The sequence below is a fragment of the Schistocerca nitens genome, chromosome 3, assembly GCF_023898315.1.
Source record: "Schistocerca nitens isolate TAMUIC-IGC-003100 chromosome 3, iqSchNite1.1, whole genome shotgun sequence".
NCBI lineage: Eukaryota > Metazoa > Arthropoda > Insecta > Orthoptera > Acrididae > Schistocerca > Schistocerca nitens.
In genome coordinates this window covers 49,742,678-49,756,272 of record NC_064616.1, presented here as the reverse complement: position 1 = coordinate 49,756,272, position 13,595 = coordinate 49,742,678, and the positions used below count along the sequence as shown (strand labels likewise).

Here is a 13,595-nt window from a genome sequence, read left to right as displayed (position 1 = left end):
TATTTGTAACTGGGGTGTCAGCACTCCAACCATCAATTCAGCTTTGGTACACCGAAGTATCAAAACTGGTAACTACACCATAAACAAGATCATAAGGATGGCTGTAGGCATTTTATTTTCTTACTGTAGTGAATGACTGTGGTCCCCAAGACCTCCAGTCAAAAGGATGGACATATAAAACCAGTGATTAATGGTAGTAACAGCCATATCATTTTCTGTTTAGTGCATTGAAAGTATTTGAAAAACATGATGATGTTCACCATTTTCTAGAAGTTTATCTAAAAACAATGGAATTGAAATGGACAAACCCATAGAATACTAAATAAGTCAGTAGAAAAGCAATATAGCAGTGATTCTGCATGGCATGGATTTGACAAGTTCTTGATAGAGTTCTGAAGGTACTTATCAACTGTTGTCTACACACAGGTTGTACAATTCCCATAAATTATGGACTGGTGGTTTGTGGCTGCAGATCTGGCACTTGATACCATCTCAGATGTGTTCCGTCGTGTTCATATCAGCCAAATCTGGTGGTCAAGACATCAATGTGTATTCACTACCATGCTCTCCAAGCCACTGTAGCCGTGTGACCTGGACAGTTATTAAGCTGGTGAATGCCATCACTGTGGGAGGACACATCAAGCATGAAAGGATTCAGGCAATCCACAATAATGTACATGCAGTCTAGAGCTATTACTGTGCTTTTGATTACCACCACATATCCCATGGAAGCCCGGTCAAATACAGCACTGCTCCCATCAGCTAGTATCTGTAGTGTGGTGCATGTTTCAAGCAGTTGCAGTTATTAACCTTGATTACAGTGACTCCAGCGTGACCATCAACCTAACGTAACAAGAAATATGATTCGTTCAATCAGATGACACATTTCCATTCATCCATGGTCTAGTCTTGATGGTCCTGTGTGCAGTACTATCATCATTGAAGATGACATTGGGCCATGCAGGGATCATCAGCTGTTCCACAATGTGCTCCAAAACACTTGTGCCTGCACCAGCATTGTACTCCTGTCATCAGCTCTACCCCAAATATCTGCCTGTCACACTTTAGAGAGTGGGCAAGCCTCCAGCCCCCATGTTCTGTGGTGAAGTGTGGACATCCAAAATCTTGTCACCCACTTTGGGTTTCACCTTCCGTCAACTACTTTTCATAGATGCTCATGACAGTAGCATGTGAACAGCTGATCAGTGTCTCCATTTCCAAGATGCTTGTTCTCTGGCACTGGGCGTTAACAATCTGCCCTTTGCAAAGATACTTGTGCCATTGGAATTCCCCATTTGCAGTCTGTATCATCACTATAATCATTCCCTATTATCTCTGCTTCATTTATAGACTTTCCTTGCTGCATCACATGTCCACAACACCACTAGACTGCATTCAGTGTTGTGGTGGGCAAATGTTTTGGCTCACCACTATCTCTCTTTACCTTACTGCTTATGTATATACAAGTGGATCCCTGAGGCAGTTACAACCTGCAAATTCTCTAGAACTGGACCTCCGGACCTCCAGAAAACCCTACACAACACCAAACATCAGAATTCACTGCGTATCAGTACTAAGGTGGAAGTGCAGATACGATTTTATCATCTGCAGTATTGTGGCCAATATAACAATAGGGACCTTATAGATATATGCAACCCCCCACAACCCACCACCCATCAACCCCATGCTGCAGCCTGCTGTCTTAAGTATATCCGCATTAACTGCCAACAACTTGTCATAATTTTACTTCCTGGTGATTGTGCCATGATTTTCACAATGTTGACCACAGTCCATGTTATATTTGTTCTTTGAATTTCATTAGCATAAGATCAGTTGGTTGATTTGGGAGAGTGGACCAGACAGCAAGGTCATCAATCCCATCGCATTATTCAAGTATGGGGAGGAAGTTGTCCCATGTGGTAAGTCTCCTCAGACCCACAGTTCTGGGTGACTTTCCCAAAATCTACCTCTTTTTCTAGACCTCTCCAGACCTTTTCCTTCACCCCTCTTCCTTCCCTTCAACACTTCTGCCTGAAGAAGGAGCCACTGGCTCCGAAAGCTTGCCTAATTATAACCTCCTTTTATGTGTGTGTTCTGCCACCATTTAATGAGTAGATTTTTTATCTGTCCAATTAAATTATTTTGTCAAAAATTGATTGTTTTCGTTAACATATTATGCAGTAGTCACTAAATGCAAAATCATACTCTATTTTTCATTGAAAACTTTTATGAATTTTGTGCATCATGAACCTGACGCATAAAGCTACAAGTAAAGCAAAAATGAAACTTTTTATTGAATAATTTCTGTAAAATTGTTTGAGAAAGGTTGCAGAGCATGTGCCTCGATTCTGCCATCGCTGAACGGCTGTTTGGCAGACACTGTTGTCCTCCCCTCCCAAACAAACAAATGAACTTGCCCAGCACTTTGGATGAAAATTAGTCACTGTGCATCAGCCACTTTACCCTGTACTGACTACATATCTTGATTTTTACATGCCCACTCATGTAATATAGCCTACCTTCAGGAATTAGTTATTCATATAATTTTTTGTAGCCTGTACGTAGGCCACAAGGGTGAAGCAGTTGAAGTCAGTGGCTTGTGATGAACCAGGTAACAGAATTAATTTCCAAGTTCCTGTGTTAATACTTATCATGTAACACTTAAGAGTTGTGGAAGTTTCTAGAAACTTCTTATTATGAAAATTTTCAGATCTGAGAAAATTCATTGTTTGTTTTCATGCAGCTTTTCACCATTCAAGAAACTTCAGCTCAGTTCACAATTTATTTTGTGCTTGTCAAATAAACCAGCTTTCAGTAACAGGGATTGGCTATTGTTAACATCCCTACTCTTATATTTGGCACAGTTCTGATGAGTAAGTGACATATTTTAATGAAGATGATGCTGGATACTTCAGAATTTTAATAGGGCTATGACTCCAATTATTTTATAAAAACGCCATCACATTCATGTCAAGCATACAAATGAAAGAACTGTGCTGCTCTTAATAACTGCTTAGTTGAGATAGTAGTGGCCAAGAAAATGTCAGTGAACCAGCTGCACTACAGGTGCCTTCAGGAGATGTTAGTGAGGAGCCAGTTAAGTTACTGAAGCGATTCAATCAAATTGCCCAATACAGTATTTTAAATAACATTTTTTGTCATCTGTGTCTACTCTTACTGGGATCAACAATGGCTTGAGATAGCTAGGAGCAATTTCAGATGAAAATTAAGAAAGCTTTTAATGACAGTCATCGGCAGATTCTGTCTGTAAAGAAGCATACAGGCCAATATTAGGGGGGGGGGGGGGGGGGGCTATGAAATTGTTTACACAGGGAATTTTTTCATTGTGCCTCACAAAATATGAAAAAAAAGGCAATGTTGTTTCACTTCTAATGAAATATTCAGCTACACTTCTTCTGCAGAATATTACCAAAACAGAGAACTTTATCAAGTGGTCCCAGTACATCAAAAAGCAATGCATCAGAAAATGTTATGTTTCAAGAAGTTTGACTGACTTCATTATATAATACGTATGGCAAATCATCCACTACTGTAATGAATAAATATTTATAATGCTAGGTAGAATATCTGTCAATGCAATTTTAAGTATGAACAGTGATACTTCAAGAGCACAATATCACAGTGGCTTAAAAACAAACACAAGGATGCTTACTGTCAGCTAAAGACTCCCTTGGAGGGATAACTCATCACTGATAAAATCCCACTCACTTCTCCATTAACAAACATCATTGTTGTAAGTTCCATCATATGTAAAAGCCATCAAGGGCTTAGATATGGAAGCAGCCATCAAACATCTCTAACTAGTAGACAGGACACTGCATAGAAGCAATCACCATCTAATACCATACAAAATAGATCATTCATGGCCAGCAGCAATTAAGTATTTTCATCAACATTCAATGTCTGGCCAGCTGGCATTTTTGAAGTTCTTTGACAAAATTGCACACTTGTATTGTTGGCAATGTTGTTCCAATATATTGGACTCAACATAAATAACTTAAGGACTGTAACCTCATTTACCTCCAGGACATCTGGAGTCACTTCTACCTGCCATTGCCCCATTACATTGGTTTGGAACTGTCCTCTTATGGTGTATCCCAAAGACAAAAAACAAAAAAGGTGGACAGCAGTTTAATTAACTAGTTTATTTTGCTCTTACCAAGCTTCTAGCAACAACTAAAGTTCCATAGTTAATATATAATTCTGAAACATGGAACACCATAAAATGATCTCTAATCACGGAACGGTGTTACCATGGAATCTGATGTCGAAATTGATTTCTTGTCATATTTTTTACAATTCGGCGGTTGTACACATATATCATCAACAGACAAATGATCTAATTAGATTTTGATATCTTTATGTATAATGACACTGCATCGATATGTGTATATGATACTGACTGTTGTGACATCTAAATTCAACACAATGAAGCACTATTCTTTCTGCTTCATGGTTATATGACCTAAATGAGAATCTTATTACCCAAAACTGAAGGTATTCAGGATGATTAAATTCCTTAATTTATTGCCACTATTGAAGATTTACTGTTAGCCACTATATATGCTGGACACTTAGGGTAAGGACTGGTGGCGCTGTAATGTGAATCACCAAACTGTAGATAATAAGGTAACTTAATTTGGATCCTTACATCTGTGGGAATATTTGAGCTATCTAAAAATTAATAAAATGCTACTTGGGCTGTGACAATACTGTCACTACTTGTCATACATCACATATAAATTTGCATATTACAGTCATACTCCAAGGAGCCAAATGTACCGGGATGTTATATGTGTCCACTACATGAAATTTTATTACAGATCTGAGGTCTACTTTGATGACATGTTTTACTACCAAGAGAACATGAAGGCATGTTCGTTGATTTAGAAGTCTCATTGAATGCAGCTACAACTCTCTCTCTCTCTCTCTCTCTCTCTCTCTCTCTCTCTCTCTCTCTCTGTGTGTGTGTGTGTGTGTGTGTGTGTGTGTGTGTGTGTGTGTGTGTGTGTGTGTGTGTGTGTGCTCTCTACAAGCCACCGTACAGCATGTGGAGGAGGGTACTTTGTCTACCATCATAATTTCCCTCTTTTTCTGTTCCAGTTGCATGTAGTTTGTGGGAAGAGGTAAGCCTACAAGTGGGACTGAGTCTCTCTACTTTTATCATTTTCTTTTCATGAGATATACATGGGAGGAAGCAATGTATTGGTTGACTCTTCTAGGAACATATGCTCTCAGAACCTTACGGTAGACCATATCATGATGCAGAATGCTTCTCTGGCAGCATCTGCCATTGGAGCTGGCTGAGAAGCTCCATGACACTTTCATACCTAATAAATGAACCTGTGACTAAACATACTGCTCTTCTTTGGATCTACTCTCTGTTTCCTCTATTAATCCTATCTGGTATCGATCCCACACTGGTAAACTACTTCCTTTGATGATAGGCTAAATTTCCTGAGGTTTCTTCCGATGACTCTGTCTGGCATCTGTCCTACCCAAGATTAATTTTAAATGGTTTTTTCCACTTCAGATTACTCTGCACACATTTTCACAGATATTTTATGGAAGTAACCACTTCCACAGTTCTGCAATTATGTAATCATGCAGTAAAGGGTCGTTCTGTCTATATTTCCACAATACATTACATTTTTCTTATGTTGAGGGTCAATTGCCACACACTGCTCCAAGGGTTGATCCTCTGTAGGTCTTTGACAATTTTCTAATGTAGTGTCTTCTCAGTAACAAATTTGTCTATTTCCTTGTTTGTTGTCCATATAAAAATAAGTTTTTGGACATTGCCATAAATTTTAGTTCACATATACAAAGCTTTGTTAACATACATAAGTGCACGCATTGATATAAATAGTGAAGGTCAGAAATTATTACTTTTTGTTGCAAAAGCAAACTTGCGTTATATACACTGTTTTACAGAGAGATATTACAACTTGAAACATAAATGCACACATTGATATAGTGTGTGAAAATCAGACATTATTATTTTTTGTTGGAAAAAAAAACAAAAAAAAAACACCATTTTAAAAAGGAATATTACAACTTGAAATCTTCTACTGAATAAAAGCTTTTCTCTATTAATAAATACTTAAGTTTGTTCTTTAAGGTATTTAAATTAGCGGGATTGAGGCCAATGGCAGTCTGTTATGAAAGGTGTGGACTATAGCCTGCAGTCTTTTCTTTTATGTGCAATTCTGTGAAAGTTTTCCCTTCCCCGTGTATTGTACCTATGTACATTACTGTTTGTTGGATTATATTCTGGAATTTGTTTCAGAAACATTATTTCACACAGGATGTACATAGAGTAGAAGGCTAGTATTTTATATTTTCTGAAGATTTCTCTACAAGGGTCTCTCCTGTTTACCTTACCTACCACTCTTACTTCCTCATTTGTAGTCTGAAGACCCTGTCTGTAAAGACAGTTGGTGCCCCACCCCATATCTCAATACCATACTGTGTATGTGGATGTATCACTCCAAAGTGTATTTGTCTGAATCTAACATGGTCCAGAAAGGCTGAGACCTATTTCAATAGATACACATTTGTTCTGATTTTCTTACAAATATGGTCTATATGTTCTTTCCATGAAGGTGTTCATCAACAACTATAGCCAAAAATTTGTATTTGTTTGTGTAGCTAAGAGCCAATGGAGGTGTAAACTGACTACTTTTTAGGCTCTGATTATAGCTAAGCATAAATTGCATTGTCACTTTCTTCTCTTTATTTACAAGTATCTTTTTTGTAGTAAGATAACTTGACAGAACATTACAACTGGTTTCACTACTGTTTGTAGTAGTTTGCATATCATGGGCCCAGCTGACAAAATATGTGTTATCAGCATAGCTTACAACCTTGCAGTCTTGGGGTCCAGTCAAATCATTATCATTCATAAGAAACAGGAAATGCCCCAGTATACTTCCTTGAGGCACACCACATTGAAGTATCTTGTGTGTTGATTTAGTTGTTACCAACTGTTCATTCCTTGTATAATTTAGCTTGATAAACAGTTTTCTGTCTTTCAAACAAGGGGTAAGTAGTTGCAAGGCTACCCCTCTCATCCTGTATGCTTCTAATTTATGTAGCAGATCTGTATGATCCACAGTATCAAAACCTTTACTCATATCCAGGAAAGTGTCTGTTACCTTGTCTCCTTCATCTACCTTGTTCAATATTTCATGTATAGGAGTAGCTACTGCTATTACAGTAGATCTTCCTTTTCTGAAACCATGTTGTAGATTTTTGAATAGATTATGCTTAATGAAATATGCCTTAAATTGTTTTAAAATTACCTTTTCTAGTAATTCCCCAATCTCTGAAATTAATGATATTGCCTTATAGTTTTTCATAACACTTTTTATTCCCTTCTAATACGCCAGTAGGATTACCACAAAAAGCCTCATGGGACCTCTAATGTTATCTATATTGTGAAAAGTAATGGTCCTGTAACATTCCCTTGGGGCATGCCTGAAGTCACTTTTACATCTGAAGTCATCTCTTTGTGCATAATGACATGCTGTGCTCTGTTTCACAGAAACTCTTCAATCCAGTCACATAGTTTGTCTATATTCCATACACTCATATTTTGTTCATTAGGCAGCATTGTGGAACTGTATCAAACTTCTTCCTGAAGTTGAGCAACCTGGCACATCTACCTGGCTGCCTGTATTTACTGGTTTCTGGGTCTTGTGGATGAATAAAGTGAGATGGGTTTCACACAATCCCTGTTGTTACCGGAATCCATGTGGATTACTACAGAGAAGATTTTTGGTCCCCAGAAATGTCATAATACGACATCGGAGATAAGTGCTTATAGTTCTGTGCATTTTTTCATTGAGTCTTCTTGAAAATGGGAACGACTTGTACATTTTTTCATATCATTAGGAACACTTGCTCCTCTAGAGACCTATGGAATACTGCTGGTAGAAGAGGGACAAGCTCTTTCATTTACTCTGTGTAGGATCAAGCTGGTATCCCATCGGGTACAGTGGCCTTTCCTCTGTTGAGTGATTTCAGTTGTTTTTCTATCCCTTGGTCCTTAGAGCTGCACTTATTCTGAGTATGTGACAGCATGATTAGGGAGCAAATATGCTCTAGTTACTTCTCACAAAAGAGCTTTAGCAAGATTCAGACTTAAGATGCTATAGTTAGCTCTGTAACAGCAATTTGCTCTTTTCCAAAGAGGTTAAATAGCATTGCAGCCTCGGCCACATATAGTGTGACGTAATGTTTAAAATTCCTGGCTGGCAATGGACAGGTCACAAGTTTGGTTCTACTGTCCTAACATTATTTTTAATGTATGGTTTACAAGGTCCAGAAGAGTCTCTAAAACCATATTTAACTAAAATTTAGATGACTTTATAAAATTTTATATAGTATGTAAATGTGAACACTTCATTCAAGAGGCAGTTCCAATATATGTATTTTATGTGTTTGTGTTTGCATAGTAAACTTTCTTTCAGTATTAAATTTGGACTATCACTTATTTCATATTTATTTCACAGTTCATATGACTATGTGGTGATAATTAATAATTTTTGAGAATATCTAGAACTTGTTCAAAGTCAGTAAAAACTCAAACAAGAAATATTGTAATGAATGGTTTAGTCAGAAAAATTCTGCAGAAGTCCAACCTGTATTTTAAATATGCTTTCTTACCTAATGCACAAAACTGTATGCTTTATTCTGCAGTATTTATTTCATTAGGCTAGTGTAAACTTAGGGAAATCATTGTCATGCATTGATTCTTCCAAGGTCAGACTATTTTAAGAAACAGAATTGTAAATAAAAAACTAGATACTTTAATTTTTCTGTTCATGTTTTCATGTATTCTTAAAACAGATATACAAGAGTTGTGACTTTTATTTTCAGGTGCTTTCATTGCTAATACAGATACTCGCTGGTACCTGGATCTTACATCAAATCTCTACAGATTTCTACCAACAATTGTAACACCAGCGGATATTACTCGGTACCATGGAAATAATGAACGGATTTCCATAGACAGTTACCATCAAGCAATTAATTTTTATTACAGAATAATTAAGAATGCAGATCTACTTATAAATGTAGTTCCAGCATCAGTCATCAGCAATGAAGAGAAAGAGTTATAAGTTTACAGATAAATGTCATGTCACAGCACATTTTGTAGTGTTCATTTTTCTTAGCATGAAAGTTGTGGACTACAATTATAGGATTTACTTATATTGATCTCATATCAAAAGTGTCTATTATTTTGCTGTTTAACTTCCTTAGACAGAACTCTATTAGACAAATATATGTGACCAGTAGAAATCAGTCAAATCTGGATATATTAGACATGTAAAATATGTCATCTGTCCATCCAGTAATGTTTCAGCAATAGTTATTCCACTTTACAAGACTTTGACAGACTCTCCTTGTAACAAATAATGTCATGATGCTGAGCAAAAACAATTTCTGTTCAGAACCCTTGAAACTATTACCCCATAATATATACATTCGTAGCACACAACAAATAAAAGGGCAATATGTATTTCTCATCTGCAACAGCTGCAGGGCCTTAAAGCATCCAAGAATTTACAATAATTGCTAAGATGACTGTAGTAATAGACTGCTGTACACTATTTATCTTGACACAAAGATGGAAAGCACATATCTGCAAGTTTTAAATTTTAAGACAAACTATAAAAATGTTAGACCATTTAGTGTTTAATTCTGGGATTTGGTGTGATATTTCTTACTTGGCTGTGTTGTTGCTTAATATAAGCTATAATGGAAAGGTGCAATCCATTTACATCAAGACATAGAAAACTATTTTAGATTTTCTTCTTCTTTCATTTGGCTTTTTGCTAACAGTAAGGAGGTTCTTATGTAGACTAAACTCTCTTTAAAATGCTTTACATATGAAGTGGAACTGGCTATAATTATTTCATACATGTTACTAAGTGTATTAGTAATGTTGCATGCAGCGATTTTTAAATCTATAGTGAATATTTGTTTCATTGACTATTTTCATGACATAAATACACAGTGAATTTCCTGTTTATTCATCTTTATATTGAATCAGACATGTATTGTGCACTCACTCAATATACAGTTGGTACTGGATGCAAGACTGTTGTATATCAAGTCCAGCATCTCCTATATTATGTTACTCGATGCATTATTCAGAAAGCACTTTCACATGCAGGGCACAAACAACGTCTGTTACTACTTGCCTTATATTAGTGGTGGGGAGGTCTGCAGTTCATTTATTTTCATTACTTATCTTTATATTTTATCAATGCTTTTTACTTCAGACTTTACACTGAAGTACTTTAAAAATGGGACACTGTACATATTACTTATTAAGTTAAAACCCATACCTGAGAATTCATTTTGAATTCACTAAATTTGCAGTATAATAAAATTATTGGTAAATCCTATCAGAATAGCTTTGAAATGGAACCATGGCATTTTGGTGCTCTTTTGAAGACACAAGTTGAAAAAGAATAATTATAGAAGGCACTTAAATTTGTTCTGAGGTTGTTTTAGTTCATCCATTCTCTCCCTTTAGTTATAGACCATTTTAAGCATCACCATAACATTTCAGTTGCATAAACAAAGATGCAGACTTATTTTTAATAAGATTTGTTGTGCTGTAGCAGTTATCAAACAAATTTAATAGGAAAATGTATAAAGACATACAAGGAAACTATTTTTATATACTTCCATCCATGACTGTTAATGTTTTAGAGTAATTTCTCATATTATATCTGTGCTATGTGCAATGACACCAATTTCACTCCTTCTCACACTTTATATTCAGTGCTCAATGACACTATGTGTGACAATCTTTTCTTATATTTCATTGGTCACCTGTTTCTAATTACCACACTGTTGATGGGACATTAAACTCTTATCTTCCTTTCTTTCATTTCCACTGGTCAACTGGTTCTTGTACCATGACTTGACTGTACATTTAACTATGGCTTTCCCTCATTTTATGCCAGCTTATATAGTTTCATGCTCCAGTGCTGCTTTCTACCTCAGGCACAATTACATTTAAGGAAGCTATTTTCACTGCTTTCTATTTTCACTCCTTCCTGTTTTTAGTGGTTCACAAGTTTGCTTCAGGATCTCTGAACTATTGCCAAAAATATCATAACAAGGGAGGGAGGGGGTGGGGGGTGGGGGGAGGAGGTATCTTTTGCTACAAACTGAATGTGTGTTACAGAGATTTGGTTCTCAGTTTGACCCATTTATGTAGCAACTGCCTGAAGCATAACTGGGAGTGTTCGATATTTTCTCTAACATAATGTACAGAACTTTCTAAAATCTTTTTCTTAGCTTTTTTAGCTGTAGGTCAGCCTAATTATTGCAGAATATATTGTATGAAATAGGTATTGCCTATACATGGACCTTTATTGGTGCTATAGTCAAAGCAATATTAAGGGTGCTAATAACCATGACACTGAGTGCTCTAAACCTAAGACCAACCAACTAAAGCGGCATCCATCAGCGCATCCTGCATCTTTCATGTTTATTTCATGTTTAATATAGCTGTGGTCAATTTATGGAAACGGGGAGTAAATCAGTTGCAACCAAAATCTGCTTCTTCTTTTGCAAATAATGTAGTCATAGTGCTACTATCCAAAATCAGATGTATCTTTTGAGCTCCTTGTGGCATTAAAACATTGACAGACAGGTACCTGAGGATCAGAGGAAGTGGGCACATTTCAGAAGTATGACTCTTTTACCTATTTGGGGATAGTTTCTTGTAATACATGTTAACTATAACGCTTTTTAAGTGACTCCGTGCACATTAGAATTAAACTTTATTTATACACATTTATTTCTAATCATCATTTCTTTACCATGAAATAGTATCAATACCCAAAATATATTGTGCATGAACATTTTTCCATTTTGTGCTCTTTTAATACAAAGATTTTTTGAACATCTATTTCACATCATTATGAGGAGGAAATTGAGCATAAAGCTTATTCATAGCACAATGTGCCAACATTCTGAATAATACCTCTAAGAGAATTCAGTGTCTTTATCATACGAGCCAAATAAATTTAGCCATTTCCTATCAGCTGTTCAAAAATCATTTCACACATATCTAAGAATTTCTTTTACCTACTGAAAGAGCTAGCTTGAAATGTGTTGACCCAACATTGGCAAAATATGATTTTAACTCTCAAAGTTGTTTTGTGTATTTTGCCCATTTAACAAAGACAGTTCTGTCTGAGCCACCCTTGTGACACCATTAATGTTTAGTAGTTAGGTAGCATACTTGTGTTTTACAATATTTATGAATTGCCCTTCTTATGGCTGAGTACATAATTTGTGATAATGATGTGAACAAATGTTATGGTTGTGGTGTGCTTTATTCAGTACATGACTTTTGTTTAAACTGTCAAATTTATTTTAGACCTATCATCATCCAGCAATGGATGTATGTGTATATTTTTTAATCTGTAAGATGCATGTGCAATGCATGCATCCTATTGGTATCTGCTTTATTTGTATCAATTTTAAAATAGTCAGTCTAAAAAAGTATTTGTATTTCTTCAGCAAAGTTAATGTTGTTAATGTGATGTTAACAGCATGGAATAGCTGTGATAAAATAAAATAGCTATAATTTTTCATGAATCAGCAAAAATGTTGATAAATTGCCTTATTTATTTTTATGGATGTTATGTGTAGCAATGTGATTGTGTGTGCAAATTAAATATATCTGTATATACAAAACAAGATTTCTCAGTATTTTGTTATTGTCAGCACTTAATAAGCAAACATTTTTAATCTTTTCATTAAATTTGTACGTGAATACTCAAAGAACATTTTGGCTCTATCCTTTCTTCTGTATATCAATGATATTTCAAAGTGAATTCTGAGGTTCCATTGTTTTTGGATAATGTGATATTATACACAAGCTACATTTGTTATGTTCTGCCTGACACAAAATAAATACATGAAAAACTTCAGTGTTTTTTTATTGTTTACTTTTCATTGTTGCCACACTGTCTGTGTCCTATGCTTGTTCCAGGCAGATACAATGAGTACATTACTCTTATGTTTTTGTACAACACATTAAATTCTAATTGCACTGGTTTTATTACATAACTATAATACACCTTATATGTAACTTCATATTTTACAAAGGTTCACTGCAAAACTAAACCTTTTGTGATGCCAGTGAACTCACTCTCACTTCCAGATTGTTTTACTGGAATTTAATGTGCTGTACAATAGCCTCAGTTACAATACTTCAGTCACTACTTGTCACTAAGTATATTTGCAGTAATCATTTTCATTATGTGCCTGACATGTATACAACATCCAGGGCTTGGGGCACAAGCTGAGAGAGAGACGCCGGAGGTGTCCAATTGCAAGATTAGTATGCAGTACATATCACAAGTAACAGCAAAAACTGACATGAAAATGTATGAGAGAAAAGGGGGAGGAGGAAGAAGAAGAGGGCGCCAAATGACTGACTGATTTTTATTTGGTCCCCTTTGTTTAAATTATATACAGAGTATGTAATTCACTTGTGTGGAAAATTATTCTCAGACCAGGCTGATTGATTTTAA

General features: G+C 35.9%; 1 protein-coding gene across 2 annotated transcripts in view; it reads left to right on the top strand.

The window, feature by feature from the left end:
* Positions 1–12,989, top strand: part of LOC126247998 (N-fatty-acyl-amino acid synthase/hydrolase PM20D1-like) — a 253,015-nt gene extending 240,026 nt beyond the window's left edge. For both annotated transcript variants that reach the window (XM_049948581.1, XM_049948580.1), the window contains exon 9: positions 8,905–12,989. In XM_049948581.1, the coding sequence (XP_049804538.1) occupies positions 8,905–9,146 (242 nt within the window). In that variant the 3' untranslated portion in view covers positions 9,147–12,989. The remainder of the gene's footprint in view (positions 1–8,904) is intronic.
* The last annotated feature ends 606 nt before the right edge of the window (positions 12,990–13,595 follow it).